This window comes from Equus quagga, chromosome 7, assembly GCF_021613505.1.
Source record: "Equus quagga isolate Etosha38 chromosome 7, UCLA_HA_Equagga_1.0, whole genome shotgun sequence".
Taxonomy (NCBI): domain Eukaryota; kingdom Metazoa; phylum Chordata; class Mammalia; order Perissodactyla; family Equidae; genus Equus; species Equus quagga.
This window is the reverse complement of record NC_060273.1, coordinates 116,071,388-116,090,928: the sequence shown is the minus strand read 5'-3', so window position 1 is coordinate 116,090,928 and position 19,541 is coordinate 116,071,388. Positions and strand designations below refer to the sequence as shown.

The 19,541-nt window shown below is 36.1% G+C and overlaps 1 protein-coding gene across 2 annotated transcripts in view; it reads right to left on the bottom strand.

Moving 5' to 3' along the window:
- FAM172A (family with sequence similarity 172 member A) overlaps positions 1-19,541 on the bottom strand; it is a 384,459-nt gene that overhangs the window by 349,493 nt on the left and 15,425 nt on the right. For both annotated transcript variants that reach the window (XM_046665307.1, XM_046665308.1), the window contains exon 2: positions 981-1,104. In XM_046665307.1, the coding sequence (XP_046521263.1) occupies positions 981-1,086 (106 nt within the window). In that variant the 5' untranslated portion in view covers positions 1,087-1,104. The remainder of the gene's footprint in view (positions 1-980; positions 1,105-19,541) is intronic.

Below are 19,541 nucleotides of genomic sequence, written 5' to 3'. Positions count from 1 at the left end.
CGAAAAGAAAGAAAAGAAGGTAGTAGGAGAGATTCTTGGGGTATCTTTATCATCAAGCCTGGCACAGCAGGGTAGGACAGCAGCAAGGGATTCAGAGAAGTGGCCATAGCCAAGATAGTCTGGTACATATTAAGCTGGGGCATCTCTTACAAAGCATCTTGAAGAACAGATAAACTCTACACACTGAATCAAGTAAAAGAGAGTCACTCTTATTATCTGGCATAGTTGGCATCCTGACATTTAGAAAACCCATAAGATTTTTTTCCACCATCAAAGAAAGTAACTGAGAGAGCCTGCACAAGTTAGTTATATAATCTGATCTTGGGCAAGTCACTAGACAGATTGAAATATATGATAATGAATAAAACTTCGGTGGATTGAAGTTATGGATTGGAGTACCTCAAAGTATTCAACAATGGATACTTCTTTTAGGAGTAAAATTATTTTAGGTAGCAGATTTTAAAAGTCTAGAACTGTTTAAGGTTCTAGTCTTTAAAAAGTCATTTAAAAAGTCTAGAACTCAAAATTCCCAAAGAATATTTAAGGCAGATTTCTTCTACAGTGTTAACATGGAAGCCCTCTCATAAAACATCCTTAGCACCAATGCCACAAAGATAGAATACAGGATTAGGGAGATCATTATCCTAACCTAGTATGACATTCCGATCAACAAAAATACAGTAAGGGCACTAGTCTTGACTCAAGAGTCCTATGGTGTTAGTTTTACCATTAAATATATAACCTTGAATAAGAAAAACATTAAGAAATATTATAGCTGTAAATTTACATGATTCTATGATTTATTTACTGAGTACATACTACCTCTCAGATACTGAGATAGTTGCTGTAAGGGATACAAATAATTATAAAGTACTGATATTCTTATTTTAGAATTGAAATGAATGGAAGGTCACCTAAATATTTCTATACCTTCATTAGGCATAATGAAAATATCCTAAAAAAGCAAATTAAGTATGTACCTTTTAGTGCTGTAGTCTTTTCTTTTTCATCTGGACCTCCCTGCTGGATTTGTGACATGTTTATCCAAATTGGCAACAAAATTAAAGAGCTCAAGGAAATAGACATCAATCTTCAGAAGACAGTCTAGAATGAATGAAAGCAATAAATTAAGCTCTACTCAATCCTACCTACTCCATGAGAACTTCCTAGATCCTCCCCGCTGGGATTAATCTCTCTATCCTGATTTCCCACTGCATTTTGATGATGCCTATACCACAGTACTTATCATAGCCTGCCTTGCGTTATAGTTATTTATGTATTTGTCTGGTTCAGCTAACAGATTACAAGCCCCAGGATAGAGGTATCAAATTTGTGTCATCTTTATATCTCTCAAGTCACCAAACACAATACCTTATACATAAAGATACCTAATCTTGCTGAACTGAATTTAGCTAAACTTACCATTTAGGTTTAGTTCTCTATCACCTAATGTTTTTTAAAAACATCTCCAGGTAGTTTCAAAAACTGGAAATTTCTTCTAGAATAAACTGTAAGCATGAGCCATTTACAAGGCCAGAATGTCTTCCTCCTGGAATATGCAGTCAGAAGGAGAAAAACACACAAATACAAAAAGTAGCTATAAATTACCTCTAGTGTAATTCAAAATACAACTTTAAGGAAAAAAATTAGCTCTCTTAAAAATAAAACCATGCCAAATTCAAAGTCTGGAAACTATACTCCGTAAATGGCACTTCAGTAAATCATAATATAAAATTATGATTTACTAAAATCTAATTCTGCTCTACTTTGGCCAAAGGGAAGGCATTTAAACTATAAATAGATGGTTTTTCCCAAGGGGTCCACGAACAGTAAAAAAACTATTCTTAAAGTTTAAAAGAAAAAAATGCAACACATACAAAAGAAAAAATTTAATTTAGTCAATCCATAACAATTAAATTATATAAAAACTACATTCACGACAATAAGAAAACAAGACTGAATATTCCCCTGATTGAGGAACCCAACTGACTTGCTACCCACAAAGCAAACTTCAGTTAACATTCAGAGGCACATGCTATAATTACCTTTTAAAAATGAGGCATTTTCATGATCAGCAGAGTGTAGGAGAAAATACTTTAAAAAACCCGAATACTGAAAATAATATTTTAAAACTATGAATATTCCAAACAGTGATAAATCAATGCCGCCCTTATCTCAATTCTAACTGTCGGTAAGGTGGTATAAGAGGAGGGGCCCTCCATCTCTACCACTAACTAGCCATGTGCCCTTTACAAATTATTTACCTTCTCTGTGCCTCATTTTCCACATATGTAAAATGGAAATGATAATCATGCTCCCCTCATAGTGTTACAGTGCGGTTAAATGTAAAACATTTAGCATAGTGTCTGATATGTAATTAAGTGCTCAACATATGTCGGCTTATATTTTTTACCTGTTGTAAATGTATCCTAGCTTCACTACTTAATAATAACTCTATGGCCAGGGACAAGTCGCTTAGTATTATATTCAGTTTCCTCATTTGTAAAATGTAGCTCATCTAATAGTGGTTGAGAATTAATATTACAGAAAGTGTGTATAGCCAATCATTGCTATTACTAGCAGTATTATTGTTTCCCAATGGTGTGAGGTTTCCTAATATAGGATATTAACAGAATACAAGACTTTTTGACTGGGAAAACATTTTCACTTAGCATGGAAGTAGTAGTAATTTTTTTCTGTGAAGAGGTAACTCAAAACTCTGTAAATTCTACATGAATAAAATGTGTCTATATTCCTTTCAAGAAACATATCCTAGTCTACAGGGTGGGCAATGTGCAAGATACCAGGGTGCAATGGTGAGGAAACAGACATGGTCACAGCCCAGGAAGGGGCTTACTCTCTAGCTACCAAATCAAACTGCCAAACAGCCACAGATAAAATATATAAGACCTAGACAGAAAATTATAATACTGTTATTAAAAAGCAATATTTGTAAGGGCCATCTATTTACATTCAGGAATTAGTCTTATCTGTCAAGTCCCAAAAGTTTGTGCACAAGTTTCTCCAGCAACTCCTTATTATACATCATCCTGTAGCAAAAATGAAAGAGAAATGTTCATAACGAGAGATTTCACACAGTGCTCTTTGCTAACAATCCCAAAACTAAATTACCTACGGGGAACTTCTTACATTTTTCCACTCTATCCTTCTGCTAGTTCAGTATTTCTTCTAAATATAAACTGCTAGGTTATTTTCCATTGGCCCCAAATAGTCTGGTTTCTAAAGAGAACAATTTATATGATTATATCATTCTGACTGTTTTAATGAAGGTGAAATTATAAAACATTTTTGGTGCAATAGTCATTTTCAAGATTCACATTTTAAAGTTCTGGGGATCTAATGTATAGCATGGTGACTACAGATAACAATATTGTATTGTATACTTGCAAGTTGCTAAGAGAGCGGATCTTAAAAGTTCTCATCACAAAAAAAAAAAAGATAAATATGTGAGGTGATGGACAGGTTAACTAACTTTACTGTGGTAATCATTTTGCAATACATACATGTATATATCAAATCATCAAGTTGTACACCTTAAATTGCATAATGTTATATGTCAATTATATCTCAATAAAGCTTGAAAAAAGCTCTAAATACTCTACATTGTTTAATAACATGCTCCCTGTAGACTCTGACCTCCATGAGGACAGGTATCATGTCTGACCCTAGCACGATGTCTGGCACATTTGGAGCTCAATGGATATTTGTCAAATTTACAAATAAATAAGCAAAAGATAGAGGGGGGAAAAGAAAATCCACATTTTCAAGAATCATGTTCAAGATTCCCAAGATTAAATATCAATTAATAATCATCTTCTTATTTTATATGAGACAACAGAAAAAAACACGTCACAATTCACTGAAGTGGTGATAAACAAGTTAGGAAACTACTAATTACTATCTGTAACCCTAAACCTTACAGCAGCAGATGCAAAGCAGGTAAGCATGAAGCTAAAGCAATTTATCTGTTGCTCTCTAATTCACTGCTAGATTTTTCACCTTTTCAAGTTATTTTCCATGGCTGTGGCCCAGCTGGTGAAGCTCAATCAGGAACACTATAAATTCTCAATTTAGTTTTCCTAATAAAAATTCAGAGTTATAACCTGCATGACCACAGGTAAACACTACTGAAAACGCAGCCACTAAGCCATTTGATATATTTGATATGTATTAATATGTGCACTCGACATAGTTTATTTAGTATTATCTGATGGAGGTTAGGTTATAGGGAATAAAGTGGTGGAAGGTTTTTACTGATGTGAATTGGGACACAGTTGACATGTTGTATACTTCATGATAACCACGGCTGTTTAAATATGGTTTCCTAGAAATGGTTACAGTATAACCTAGATTCAAAACATCTCAGTTTGCAATTTCATTCTGTGAACTACACAAAGCAATTATCATATCTTCTTCCTTTCTATGATTCCAACAGAGAATCCACTATGTATAAATAAAGCTATAAATAACTTGTCATGTGTAATCTTTATCCAGTCAGCATTTCAAAACATGAAACAGTAGAATATTTCTTAGTTGCCCTGTTTGCTCAAATATGGCATGAGCACTTATAAAATGTACAAAAGGATACACAGAAGTTTCAGTTTGCTACATCTGTTTTTGTTTTTAGGCAGGTATTAAATAGGAAGTAGATACAGATGATTTTGCAACAGAAGGCCTTTCCACCTCACATTCTGAATGCAACGATGAGAGTACAAAATATACCACAAGACTAGTAAAACTGAGTTAATTCCCTAGGACCCTTGGAGCTGGTTTGATCCCAAAGATCTATGCTCACTAAGCCTACTGGAAATCCAGCTCATAATAGACTACTTGCAACCAAAAGTACAGTAAGTGCATCTGTACCAAGGATTTGTGAGGAACCAAAGACTCACCCAAATTATAAAATATCCATGTTACTCAGAAGTTGCTCATCAGCAAAGGTTAGTTCATAATAATCCTGGATAGTTTATAGTTCTGAGGCTACGGCGGGAAAAATGTATATCTTGAAACGTGTGTGTATACACAGATATACGAGTGGTGAGGAAGAAGCTGGAGAACGAGGGCATCAGGCTGCAGCAGACATGGAGGACAAAGCCCAGCATAACATGGGCTCTTGGTGCATAGAAAATGGTGGTTTCTATAGAGAATATAATCTATGTTTGGACCAAGGTTTAGCTTAGACTAGGAATACCTGTTTCCAATCCAAACATATCCAAATTAATCCCTTAGTTTCCCAAGCAACATGATATAATAGGTTTGGAATGAGAAATCCAGGTTTTTAATCTCAATTCCACCACCTAGTAGCTGAGTGACCTTGAGAAAGTCACAACTTGTCTAACCTAAGTAATGGAAAAAACAAAAAAAATAAGAGAACTTCTCTTTCCAGGGAGATTATGAAGATTATATGAAAGAAGGTACACAAAACATTTTGCAAACTATAAATTATTTTATATATATTAGTAATCCACATAATATGAGAAATAATCAGATTCCAACTAATTTGTCCAAATTAGTCCAGCTTACAGGAATGAGAAACTTGTGATGTGCACCATTTCGATGAATTCTAAGAACAAATAATAAAGTTCTACAATAAATACCTGTTGAGTTGACTTGGATTTCCAAGACTATATTGAAAATGATCATAATGGAATTTAAACTAATTTTTTATTATAATTTACGTTCTTTTCCAATCATTATAACATGTGTCTGGAAAATGCTCAAGTATGTGAATTCCACATTCATTTAGATTAAAGTTGTGTCCAAAGAACACTGTTCCAACTATCTCCTAAATGCACACAGTGGTCAAAAAGTCACCAAGTCCTTTCACACCCATTATCTTATTAGGTCATCACCACAACTGGCAGGGTAGGCAGAGTTGACATATCTGCATTTTACAGAGATGAGGCATCCTGGGCTTTGAGAAGCTAAGTAATGTGGTTAAGACATCCCAGATAGTAAGGGGTGGTTGGGATTCTGACTCCTAGTTATGAGCGTCTTCTACTCCACCATGCTGGTAGAGTCAAACTACTCATCTTCTACTAGAAAAACAACTCCAGTTTCTTTACTTCATAGAAGGTTTTCACTTTTGTGCACTAATTTATATTATCAGAAAGTATTACAATTTGGAGTTTGGGCAAGTTGAAGATAGTTAATCATATATCTATATATCTATAGACAAAAACTGTCAACCAAAATTGTCTAAGCCTATTTGGTTTGCTATTCAGAATTAAGACTGATAAAAATTACTCCCCATCATTCTCCACAATAGTTTGGTAAATCACGCATCTAAAAGAAAGAGTCAAAAGTCAAGAAACATCAAATACAAAGATTTTAGAAGAAACTAACATTGCACTACTGTGTCTTTTTAACAGGTTCCAAAATTGGTAGTCACCTGGTTAGGTTTCACATTGTTTTTTGGCTAGCAAAAAGACAGAAACTCAACAATGCTAGATGAAAACCTTAGAATATCTGCAAGACAATGTGAGACTGATGCCAAGAAGTTAAACAAGGGCTAAGACAATTCTTAAGACAACTCTCAATTTTGAAGCCCCTCAAAAGAAAAAATAATTTAAGTAGTCTTTTATGAAGTTTTCATAATATGCAGCAGAAATAGCAGAGCTATGGCTGAAGACAAAATAATTCTCAAAAAGAAGATGTGCTCAAAATTTTAGAAAAACAACAGAATATGTCAAACAAATAGTAGCCTCTTTTATATGGTCAAATATAAATGTCATATAAGCTACTTAAGAGACTCTAATTCTATGGTAAACATAAACAATAAAACAAATTAATATTACAAACACACATAAGTCCAGGCCAAAACAAACAAGTAGAAACTGTCTTCATAAGATTTCATAGTAGCCAATACCATGAAATAGCAGTAATAACACATTCACAAAGCCTGCATCAAATTTTTTCATTCCTTAAATACATTTACTAGCATCTCCGCTAAACTTTGTGAACTCTAGATTCAACCTAGACGCTAAAATACAATATGCATGTGGCAGACACTAAGGTGAACCCCCGGGTGGCCCTTCAAGGGGAACATGCTGCTCAGCAGCAGGGAGTGTAGGCAGCAAACAGCCTCCAGCTGTTGACCACTTCGGAGTCTGCCTCAGACGCAGAGTTGCCTTGGGCAAGGTCATGTCTTTCCCAGGTGCACCCGCAGTTGCAGAGTGAGCCAAGTGGGAATACGAAGGCCCAGCCACTTCCGCCTGTTGCAGGAAAACTCTGACAGGCAAGAGTTGCTCCAGAGCTCACTGTTGGGTTGGTGGAGGTTTTGTCAAGCCTGCATTAAGTTCAACTTCTCTCTCTGACCAATCCTGTTGTCCTTTTTGCAAGTGCTGATTCCTAAGAAACAGATTACCCTCCAAATTTTGTCTCTGTATCAGATTCTGGAAAATCCAAGCTGTGACAATGTACTTTTCTAAATGTTTTTTCCAAAGTTAAACAAAAAGGTTTCTGATGTTCAGAGACAAGATGTATCCAGAACATATAAAGAACTTTGGGGACTCAACAATAAAAAGACAACCTAATTTAAAAAACGGACAAAGAATAAGAATACACATTTCTCCAAAGATATACAAATGACTAAAAAGCAATGACCAAAAAGTACAAAAAAGATACGCTCAACATCATTAGTCATTAGGAAAATGCAAATCGAAACCACAATAAGATACCACTTCACACCCTATACACAGCTATAATCAACAAGAAAGAGAAGAACAAGTGTTGGTGAGAACGCAGAGAAACTGGAACCCTCATACATTGTTAGTGGGAATATAAACTAGTGCAGCCACTTTAGAAAACAGTTTGGCAGTTCCTCAAAATGTTAAACATAGATTTACCATACGACCCAGCAATTCCATTTCTAGGTATATACCCAAGTAGTCTTTTACGAAGTTTTCATAATATGCAGCAGAAATAGCTGCATATGTCCATACCAAAACTTATATATAAATGTTCATAGAAGCATTACTTACATCCCAGAAAGTAGAAACAACTTAAGTGTCTATCAAGTGATGACTGGATAAACAAAAGGTGTTACATCCGTACAGTAGAATATTATTCACTAATAAAAAAGGAATGAAGTAGGGGCTGGCCCGTGGCCAAGTGGTTGGGTTCACGCGCTCCGCTGCAGGCGGCCCAGTGTTTCGTTGGTTCGAGTCGTGGGCGCGGACATGGCACTGCTCATCAGGCCACGCTGAGGCAGCGTCCCACATACCACAACTACAAGGACCCACAACGAAGAATATACAACTATGTACCCGGGGCCTTGGGGAGAAAAAGGAAAAAATAAATAAAATCTTAAAAAAAAAAAAAAAGGAATGAAGTATTGACACATGCTACAACATGAATGAACTTGAAAACATTACGCTAAGTGAAGGAAGCCAGTTACAAAAGAGCACATACTGTCTGTATGAAATATCCAGAACAGGCAAATCCACAGAAACAGAAAGTAGATTAATGGTTTTTGGGAGTTGGGGGGCTGGAGAATGAGGAATGATTGCTAATGGGTGTGTGGTTTCTTTTTGATGTGATGATTCCAACAGTCCAAAAGAGACATTTGCATTGGCGTAGGTAGTATCCTTCACTGCATACTAAATGGCCTTCTCTCTCCATCTCTTCTCTACAGCTATAATGCCTAAGGTCAAGGCACCATCTTGAAAGGGGAGAGGCTTGACCATCTCACTCACTCTTCTCTTTTCCTTCCATGAAACAGGAGTGATAAGTGGACTTAAGGCTGACTCATTTAAAGAACTTCTCTCTTCAAATGTCCCTACTATCCCTCCCACCAGAGCGAAGCTGGCAACCACCTAAGCCTGCTTTTTCTAGACATTAGGGGCAAACACATTATTTTCCAGGTATAAAAGGTGAACATCATATATAAAGTTTTGTAAGTCAAAGTGCTCTTGTCTAGCTTGTTTTGGTTCTGTGCATTGAGGGGTTCTCGGTCGATGGTAATTTGCCTCCCTGGCCTGTCACTATCCCTTGCATACATCTTCCAATGAGAATCTAGGCAGAAGCACTGATTCACTTTGGTCATGATTTAGTTAATTCCTTGGCCACATACCACCTAACAGCACCCCAATTTTATCCAATTTCTAACAAGGATTGAAATTTGGTAATAACTCCTTTATTATTATTTTGATTATTATCCCACACATTGTACTAACACTTCAAAGTTAGAAACATACCATTTGCTATAGAAAAAAATGAAGATAAACTTGAGATAGTTTGAATGTTGAAGATAATCAAACAATTAACTCTTAAGACCAGTAATCTATACTACTAACACCAGCAATAAAGTTTAATGGCAAAGTTAAGCTTTGTGGATACCACAATGGTACTGCAAATAACTCATTCAAGTACCATTCAAATCCAATGTCTACTAACAGTGTACTCCTTATTGTTTTTTTAAGGAGAAAATCTCTGAGAAGCTTGACTTTACCTAAATGTGTTAACAACTGTGAATGTTATCATGTAAGTGCCTTCAGAATGTGTTGGGTTTTGTTTGGTTTGTTTTTGGCTCCTAGAATTTCCCAATTATGTATGAAGTGATAGTACTTTCTAGAATTTCATGTTTGTACCATATTTCAACAACGCCCTCATCCTGGGACCAACAGTCAATGAACTCAGAAAGATCTGGGGAGGCTCTACATTGCTATGATACTACAAATATCTGATCTTAAAAAAAAAGAATCAGGAATTTGAAACTTCAAGTCACCTTTTTAAACTACTATGTTAGTTACCGTGGTTACTTACTTTATTCAGAAAACAATACAAACAATTCATACCTTGCCTAAATTAACGAAGGATCTGAGGCAGCAAAATTCTTATATTCCAAAAAACCAAGAGCTTTGAACCCTCCTTGCTTCTACAAAATATTTTTCCCCCACAAAAGACAACCATCACTTAGCTACACTATTAATTGCAGAAAACTAACCCTGTGGCACTGAAGTTGTTAGCACAATGCTTTGTGGAATGTTAAACCATTTATGTTATTAGACCTATGCTTAAACACAGTATGCCAGACGACTCTCATTACTGCTGTCTACACAAGCACCAAGTGGCAGTATCCCTTCCTATGATCAGGAGAGTCAAATCTTTTACAACTAGACTTCACTTCCAACATTATAGCTAAGCCCCCTGAGGGACTCTCCTGTTGAGAATAACTAAACTTGGAAAGCACATTACAAAATATTAGAATATCTACAAGTGTCACGCAATTTACATAAAGGAAGAAAACCATAATAACTTCACTATCTGCAGGAAAAATATTTGAAAAAATCCAATACTCATTTTTGGAAGACAAGTCATAGCAAACTAGGAATAAAAAGGAACATCCTTAACATGACAGAGAGGTTCAAAAAACCAACAAAAAATTACAGTAAAATTACTCTTCATGGCAATATATTTAAAGCATCCTCGCCAAAATCAGGTACCAGAAAAGAATGCCAATCACTACCACTTTACTATTACCACTTCTAGTCAAAGTTTTCTGGAGGTTCTACAGAGTATAGTAAGATAAAGAAAAACAAAAATGTATAAGGATTGAAAATATGAAAACAAAGTTATTACTTGCAGATGATGTAACTATCTAAAACACCATCAAAAAGCAAAAAGAATCAAGAAACAAGATTTTCTAGACTCAAAAAACAAAAAGAATAACTATATTATTAGGAATAAAAAGAGAATTTAGCAAGATGGCTAAAGTGATTTATATATGTAAATAAAGTGTATTGATAAATACCAGCAACAGCTGGTTATAAAGCATAGTCTTCCTTAAAAAAAGAGACATTTATGATAGCAAAAAACAAAAAACCTACATGGTAAGAATAAATCTAACAAAAGGTATGTTAAAGCTATACGCAGAAAATGATAAAATGTTACTGAAAGACATTAAAGAAGACTGAAATTCATGAAGACATATACGATATTCACGGACAGAAGACTCAACACTACGAAGATATCAATTTTCCTTCAACTGATAAATGGATTCAACACAATTCCACTCAAACCCAACAGAACCTGAAAAAATAATTCAAAAAGTTGTATGAAAGAGGGGGCCAGCTCAGTGGTGTAGTGGTTGAGTTTGCACGCTCCGCTTCCGCGGTCCGGGGTTCACAGGTTGGGATCCTAGGTGCAGACCTGACACCATTCATGAAACCACGCTGTGGTGGCATCCCACATAAAAAAATAGAGGAAGGTTGGCACAGATGTTAGCTCAGCAACAATCTTCCTCAAGCAAAAAGAGGAAGATTGGCAACAGATGTTAGCTCAGGGCCAATCTTCCTCACAAAAAAAGAAAGAAAGAAAGAAAGAAAAAGAAAGTTGTATGGAAGAATGGCCAAGAATAGCTAACACACTCCTAAAGAAGAAGAATATGATTCAAAGATCTGCCTTACCAGGTATCACAGTAATTAAGATAGTTTGTCACTAGTGTTGGAATAAACCAATTGACCAATAAAATAGAATGGAACTCCAAAACAGACCCACATAACAGACTTACATGACACAGATGACACTGACATATCACTGGGGAAAGGGTGGACTCCTCAGTAATTGGGACAGCTGCTTAACTACATAGCAAAAAAATGAAATAAGATACCTACCTCGTTCCATACACAGAGATCAATTTTGAAGGGATTAAGGGCATAAATGTGAAAAGCAAACCTTAAACTTTTTAGGGGAAAATATAGGAGACTACTGTTTTGATGTTGGGGCAGAGAAGACAACCATAATGAGATATTATTTTACACTCACTAGTCTAGAAAAAATTAAGAAGTCTGACAATACCAAAAGTTAAAAAGAATGGAGTATTTTGGAGATTCTTATTCATGTTGCTGATCAAAATGCAGATTACGACAACCACTTTGGGAAAATTGGCATGAGATCTCCAAGTTAAACATTCTCATAATCTTCAACCAGCAATCTCATACCTTGGTCCACTGCTTGGTCTTGTACATGTACATCGGAGACAGACATGAAAATGTTCACAAAGTGTTCATATCATCAAAAAAGCCAAGTTAGTCATTATCTATAGCTGCATAACAAACTACGTCAAAATGTGTTGCCAAAACAATAAACATTTACAATCTCCCACAGTTCTGTGGTTCAGAAATTTGGGAGCAGTTCAGCTGCGAGGTTCTGGCTCAGCTTCACGAGGCTGCAGTCAAGATATACTGGCAAGGTCTGCAATTATCTGAAGGCCTGACTGGGACTAGAGGTGGCTCACTCACACAGACAAGTTATTGGTACCGGTTGTTGCTAGAAGCCTCAGTACCTACCCACGTTGGCTTCTTCACACGTCTGCTTAAGTATCACCACGACCCGGCTTCTGACTTTCTACAGAGAGACAGAGACAGCAAAGCAAGGGAAAAGTTGCAAGTCTCACCATCGCTTCCTCAATATTCTACTGCACAGAGGGCAACTCTATTCAATGTAGGAGGACTCTACACAAAGGCATGAATATCAAAAAGCAAAGATCATTGGGGGCCATCTTAGAGGCTGGCTACCACAACTGGAAAAGGCTGTTCTCCAATTACAGGAGGAGAGATATACTGTAGCGTATTACTAGAGACAAATAGCATAAAGCAGAGAATGTCAATGAACCACAACTACACTCAAAAACATAGGTGAATATTCCCAAAATAATATTAAGTAAACAACCAAGTCTCAGAAAACTACATACAGATAATACCATTTATATAAACCTTAAAAACCAAATAAGCTGGGGCCAGCCCAGTGGTGCAGTGATTAAGTTCGCATGTTCCGCTTTGGCAGCCCGGGGTTCACTGGTTCAGATCCCGGGTGCAGACATGGCACCGCTTGGCACGCCATGCAGTGGCAGGCCTCCCACATATAAAGTAGAGAAAGACGGGCATGGATGTTAGCTCAGGGCCAGTCTTCCTCAGCAAAAAAGAAGAGGATTGGCAGCAGATGTTAGCTCAGGGCTAATCTTCCTCAACAACAATAAAAAAAACACACAAACTAAACTAAAACAATTTATTGGTATGACAATTTAGGTGATAAAACTATCAGAAAAATCAAGAGAAAAACACAAAATTCAAAATAGTAGTTACCTCTGGGAAGGTGAGGGGGCATGAAATAGGGAGAAACACATAGGTCAACTCAAATTATTGATACTGTTTCGAGTCTTGGATTAAGTGGTGAATTTACAGCTGTTCTTTATATTATTATGGTTTATAACTTGCATAACATCACAAACTTTTGAATCAGTACATAATGTATATACAATCACATACAGGCCCTTATTGCATATAATCTCTATTTATCAATAATACATTTTTAAATAAATGATAAAGAAAAACCTCAAGGGCCAGCTCCAATGACCTAGTGGTTAAGTTCAGTGCACTCTGCTTCAGCAGCCTAGGCTGAGTTCCCAGGCGCAGACCTACACCACTCTGTTAGCAGCCAAGCTGTGCTGGTGGCCCACATACTAAAAAACAGAGGAAGACTGGCACAGATGTTAGTTCTGAGTGAATCTTCCTCAGCAAAAGAAAAAAGAAAGAGAGAGAAAGAAAAAGAATATTATAATTAATTTTAGTAGCACTGCTTTTTATAATTTGTCCTTTGGGGCATTTTTCTCTAAACATAATGTTGAGAGTCCACCTATTTTGTCAGAAATTTGGAGGTCCTGCTCCTGAATAAACCCTGATAGAAGCACTTATAAGGAAAAAGGATAAATAGGTACCTATTGAATAAACTTCAGAGCAGTTATCTATCAATAAAATATGATATTACTAAAACTCGATTCCTTGCCTATTTTGAAATGGAACTAACATTTTGAATAAAAATTGATTCCATCAAAAGCTTTGCACTAGCTATTTAAAAAGCTGAACTATAAATTGTTTTTAAAACCTGTATTAAAAAATAATACTATCCTACAACTTTATAATAAAATATTTTAAAATACATCTATGCACTTATGAAAATGTCACCTGCCATATATGTTTTGGTTCTTTGCTTGGTATACTGCTACTAGTAAGTATATCAAGTAAAATCTGCCTTTGAAGACATACAAGTTGATTAAAATTTTTAAATGCTGGCATAAGGGACAGTTATAAGCAACTTGGAAATGAAAGATAAGGACTAAGAATTCAATTCAGAATAATCCCCTTACTACTAAAGGATGGGCTCATCTAGTCGCAAAAGAATATTTCCCACAGGGGATCATCTGACACAAAAATGGGCTTTAATTCTGGGAAAAAAATAGTAACTTTCCTTGTTTTTCCAAAATAAGATGAAAAAGGAAAATGCTGTAACAACAGCCACTGGAGGGAGGACTTGATGTTAGAATGAGAATAAACAGGCATAATACATTTTATCTGGTGTTTTGTCTGAACATAACATTTTGTTAAACTCATTTCTATTTGTTTAAACGACAAATGCTGAAAATACTGCTTTTTCTGCATGAGAGTTAAATTTCCTTTCACTGAAAAACAGATGTTGATTCAACCATCCGTTATTGGCACACAAATTAGCAATAAGAAAATTATAAAGCTGCTTGGACTAACAAAGAATTAGCACCAATGCTTAGTCTAAGGATATATTTAAAGGCCTATACTTAATTTTAAATAAGCCTATATTTTGTTCATTTTAAATATCATCCATAAATTTTGCTGTAAGATCTCAGGCACTACTTACTCCCTAAGTAACTACCTGAAATCTGACTACACAAAAATTGAGAAAGCTTCTGTAAACCTGTGGCATTGCTCTGCATGTGGTTGACGGGTTTGGTTTTGTTTTGAAGGAAAATATTCAGATATTTTAACATTTGTTGATATAAGCCTGGTTTTACACACATACACATTACAAGGATCCCAAGGTAAGCTGCGAGCCTCCAGTGCTGGCCTTTTACAGATCACAAAGTACAGAGATAATACTTAAAGCAACTTTATACACAGATTCAAAACATAAAACCATAGAACTGGAAGGGCACAGAAGTGAGCTCTTTCACAATTACAGTTTCCCTTTTAACAGTGGTTATACACTATACAATAGACACCAGGCTTGCGTAAAGTCCTGAAACAATTCCAAACGTGACAACATCCCTTCCCTTTTAAAACGATTCCTCACACAATCAATATTTTGGGGATGACTTCTTAAACTCAAGAATCCTACTGTGATTTAATCAGTAGGCCAACAAAACTGTCAGTCAGTTCTGAATAGGAACCACTCAGAAGAAAAAGCAAGAAATGAAGTGTAGAGTAAACTCTGAAATAAATTCACTGGAGGAGCATAGAAATTCAACCGACAAGGTACTCAATTGAAGAGGGAACACTCGAACTAAGAAAATGGATTTAAAAAATAAATCAGTAACAACAGATATGGAAAGAATATAATTCAGACACTTGTAGCAAAAGAAAAATTTAATAAAGCTATTGATTAAAATGTGATATACCATACTATATCAAGGATATGTGTTCTGAAATACTGTAAGTTTATTTCTATTTTAAATGTACATGGAATCTATTTTAGGACTTCTGTAGTATAGTTATAATTTTTAAAAAATTTTACAAAGTAAATAATTGGTCCTTAATTTATATGTTTTAATTTTGGGATCTAATATTCTTTAATGTTAAGAATGAATTAAAAAACAGTAACTGGAAATATGCTAAATGTATTCACTTACCAACAAAAAACCAAAAACTAAAGTTTTGTAATTACGAAATGTAAAGAATAGAAAGAAACAACCTCACCCAAATGTTTTGTAGAAATTCAAAGCAAGTCCTAAGCAGTAGGACATCTTAATAAGACCATCAGTAGCTCCACAATTCTGTAGGTGAACACATGTGTTACACTTCAAGGTTGAAATTAACTACAACAGGCATAAGTGACTATCACTTTGAAAATGGTGCTGCAGATCCTATAAGACAACATTTAGAGAAAACAAAAGGTGATTCGGCTCTGAGAGAAATACATTTTATGGTTATAGTCTAAGACTTTCTAAAGAAGAAATCCTTTCCTACTTTTACAGTAGTCTTAACTAAAATGTGTTACTTCATTTTGCCAAGATTTTGTTTTTTCCATGTCTTTCATAATAAAATTCACTGCTTAATTAAAAAATGAAGTTTTTAAACTTTAAGACATGAAATATTTCCACGCTGAAACATTTCTCATTCGCTAATTACTATTCCTGAAATATTTTCCTCAATAGTGTTCTCCCCTAAGTACCTCACGAAAGTCAGCTCTTTCTATTTTACATCATGGGCATCTCTGCACAGGACAGTTCACCTCTCAGAGGACAAGGACTGTGTCTTACTCATCCTGCCATCTCTTACATAATTGGGACTCATAAATGGTGACTTAAATAGGGCCTGTTTATAAAATAAAGCCTATAAAAGCAACAACATCCCCAAGTAATGAAGAAAGATAATTAACGCAAAAATGAGTCCTTACTTCATTTTTGAAACCGTATTTATATAATTTTAGTAAATAAGTAAAACTAAATGACATTCTGTCAAATGAAATCTATTAGCTAATCTAGATTAATTACTTAATAAAAATTGATACTATTAGAGGATATGGTAGGATTTGGATAATATTTATAGTCAAGGTCTTATTCAGAAAGGAGCAATACACAGTAGAAACAATAGCCATATAGAAACCAAGGGTTTAGATAGTATTTATAGTCAGGGCCTCATTCAGAAGGAAGCAATACATACGAAAACTAACAGCCATAAGGAAACAGAGTATCACTACTTTGCTAGTTGGGTCAGTGCCTAATACAGAAGTTTCGTGCTTTAATAAAGCTGGGTTGAAACATGTGGCTTACATTTGGGGCACAGGCAGAGCTTTCTATCTTTTCCTAAGTTTAAAACTAGTTTTAGGATTTCAGAATCCCCTGAAATGCATGTAGACCAGTAAACTTTAGGAATGAATAAACAGAGCTGCATGGAGAATGTAAAGGAAACATGATCTTTTTTTTTAAAGATTTTATTTTTTTCCTTTTTCTCCCCAAAGCTCCCCGGTACATAGTTGTATATTCTTAGTTGTGGGTCCTTCCAGTTGTGGCATGTGGGACGCAGCCTCAGCGTGGCTCAATGAGCGGTACCATGTCCTCTCCTAGGATTCAAACCGACGAAACACTGGGCCGCCTTCAGCAGAGGGCGCGAACTTAACCACTCGGCCATGGGGCCAGCCCGGAAGCATGATCTTTTAACAGCTATATGGCCCAATGAAAGTACAAGACTGATCAAATGAGAAACTTCTCAATGAAGAGGGCAACAGTAGAAGAGAAAAAAGGCATTCCCCCTCAAGTATCACTGTAATTTTCCCCTAAGGTCAATATGCAAATAATTTCAGCTGTTTTATTTACACAGATTTTAAATAAGTAACAGAAATTGGCAAACTAGCCCGTAAACGGGAAAGGGAAGAACAACAAGATTTCAAACCATAATAAACAGTATATAATAAACATTTGAGTGCAATAAACTCTGACATTTTCAACTCTGATCTTCCATTCCAGTCACTTGGTTTCACAAACATAAAATACCTAAAAATAAATCTAATAGAAGATACCCTAAACTGCTGCACTAGAAACTACTTTGCGGAGAGAAACTAAAGAAGACCTAAATAAAAGGAAAGAAATATCATTTGCATGGATTAGAAAACTTGGTGGGGCTGGCCCCGTGGCCAAGTGGTCAAGTTCATGCACTCTGCTTTGGGGGCCCCAGGGTTTCACCGGTTTGGACCCCAGGCGTGGGCATGGAACCGCTCATCAGGCCATGTTGAGGCAGCATCCCACATAGCACAACCAGAGGCACTCACAACTAGAATACACAACTATGTACTGAGGGGTTTTGGGGAGAAGAATTTAAAAAAAAAAAAAAAGAAGATTGGCAATAGTTGTTAGCTCAGGTGCCAATCTTAAAAAAAAAAGTTAAAAAAAAAAAGAAAACTTGGTTTTGTTTTTTTTCTCTTTTTTTTGAAGAATATTAGCCCTGAGCTAACATCTGCTGCCAATCCTCCTCTTTTTGCTGAGGAAAATTGGCCCTGCGCTAACATCCATGCCCATCTTCCTCCACTTTATACGTGGGATGCCTACCACAGCATGGCTTGCCAAGCGGTGCCGTGTCCGCACATGGGATCCGAACCAGTGAACCCCGGGCAGCCAAAGCAGAACATGTAAACTTAACCACTGCACCACTGGGCTGGCCCAAAGAACTTAGTATTTTTAAGATGACGTTTTTCCCAAACTGATTTAGAGATTCAACACAATCCTAATCAAAATTACATCAGGCTATTTTGTAGATATTTGCAAGCTAATTCAAAACTTCATGTAGAAATGCAAAATACCCAGAATAATCAATGGAATTTCATAGCAGAACAAAGTAGAAGATGTACCCTGTGTAATTTCAAGACTTGCCATAAAGCTACAGTAATCAAAACAGTTTGGTACTGATAAAAAGACATACACATTAATGAAACAGAGTCTAAATACAGACCAACACACATAAAGGTAATTGATTCCCAACAAAGGTGCAAGGTTCTTCAACAGAAGGAAAGTCTTCAATAAATGGTGTTGATACAATTGAGTATCTATATGGAAAAAGATAAAAACCAACTCTTATCTCACACTATACACAAAAATTAACTCAAAATAGATTATAGACCTGAATAAAATACCTAAAACTATAAAAATTTAGAAGCAAACACAGGAGAAAATCTTTGCAACCCTGCAGTAGGCCAAGGTTTCCCAGACAGAACAACAACAAACCCCCCGAATCATAAAAGAAAAAAATTGATAAATTCTGCCTCACTAAAATTAAAAACGTTTGCTCTTCAAAAAATAAGATTAAGAAAATGAAAAAGAAGCCACAGACTGGGAGAAAATGTTTGGTAGACACATATCAGAAAACAAAGACTTGTATCCAGATTATATAAAGGAGTCTTACAGCTCAGTAATGAGTTGTTAGTGCTGCGGAGTCAATTCCGACTCCTAGCGACCCACGGACAGCAGAGCTGAAGCCAGCCTGGTCTTTGTGCCACGCTCTCATCTTCCAGTGCTCTATCAGACAATGCTCCACTGCTAGTCAAAGGGTTTTCATGCCCAATTTTTTGGGAAGCAAGTGGCCAGGTCCTTCTTCCTAGTCTGTCTTAGTCCAGAAGCTCCACCGAAACCTGTCCACCATGGGTGACCTTGCTGGTATGTGAAATACTGGTGGCACAGCTTTCAGCATCACAAGAACATGCAGCCGCGACAGTGTGACAACTGAGAGACAGGTGGTGTGGTTCCCTGACCGGAAACAAACCTGGCAGTGGCGGTGAGAAAGCTGAATCTTAACCACTAGACCACTACGGCTGACTATACAAGAAAACTTGATGTAGAAGTAGGCAAAGGATTTAAACAGCTACTTCTCGAAAGGAAACATACAAATGACCAATGAAAAATGGAATGAGGACATCTGGAGGTGACAGAGATATTCATTATCTTGATTGTGATGATAGTTTGGGGGATATATGCTCAAACATATCAAATTACACACTTTAAA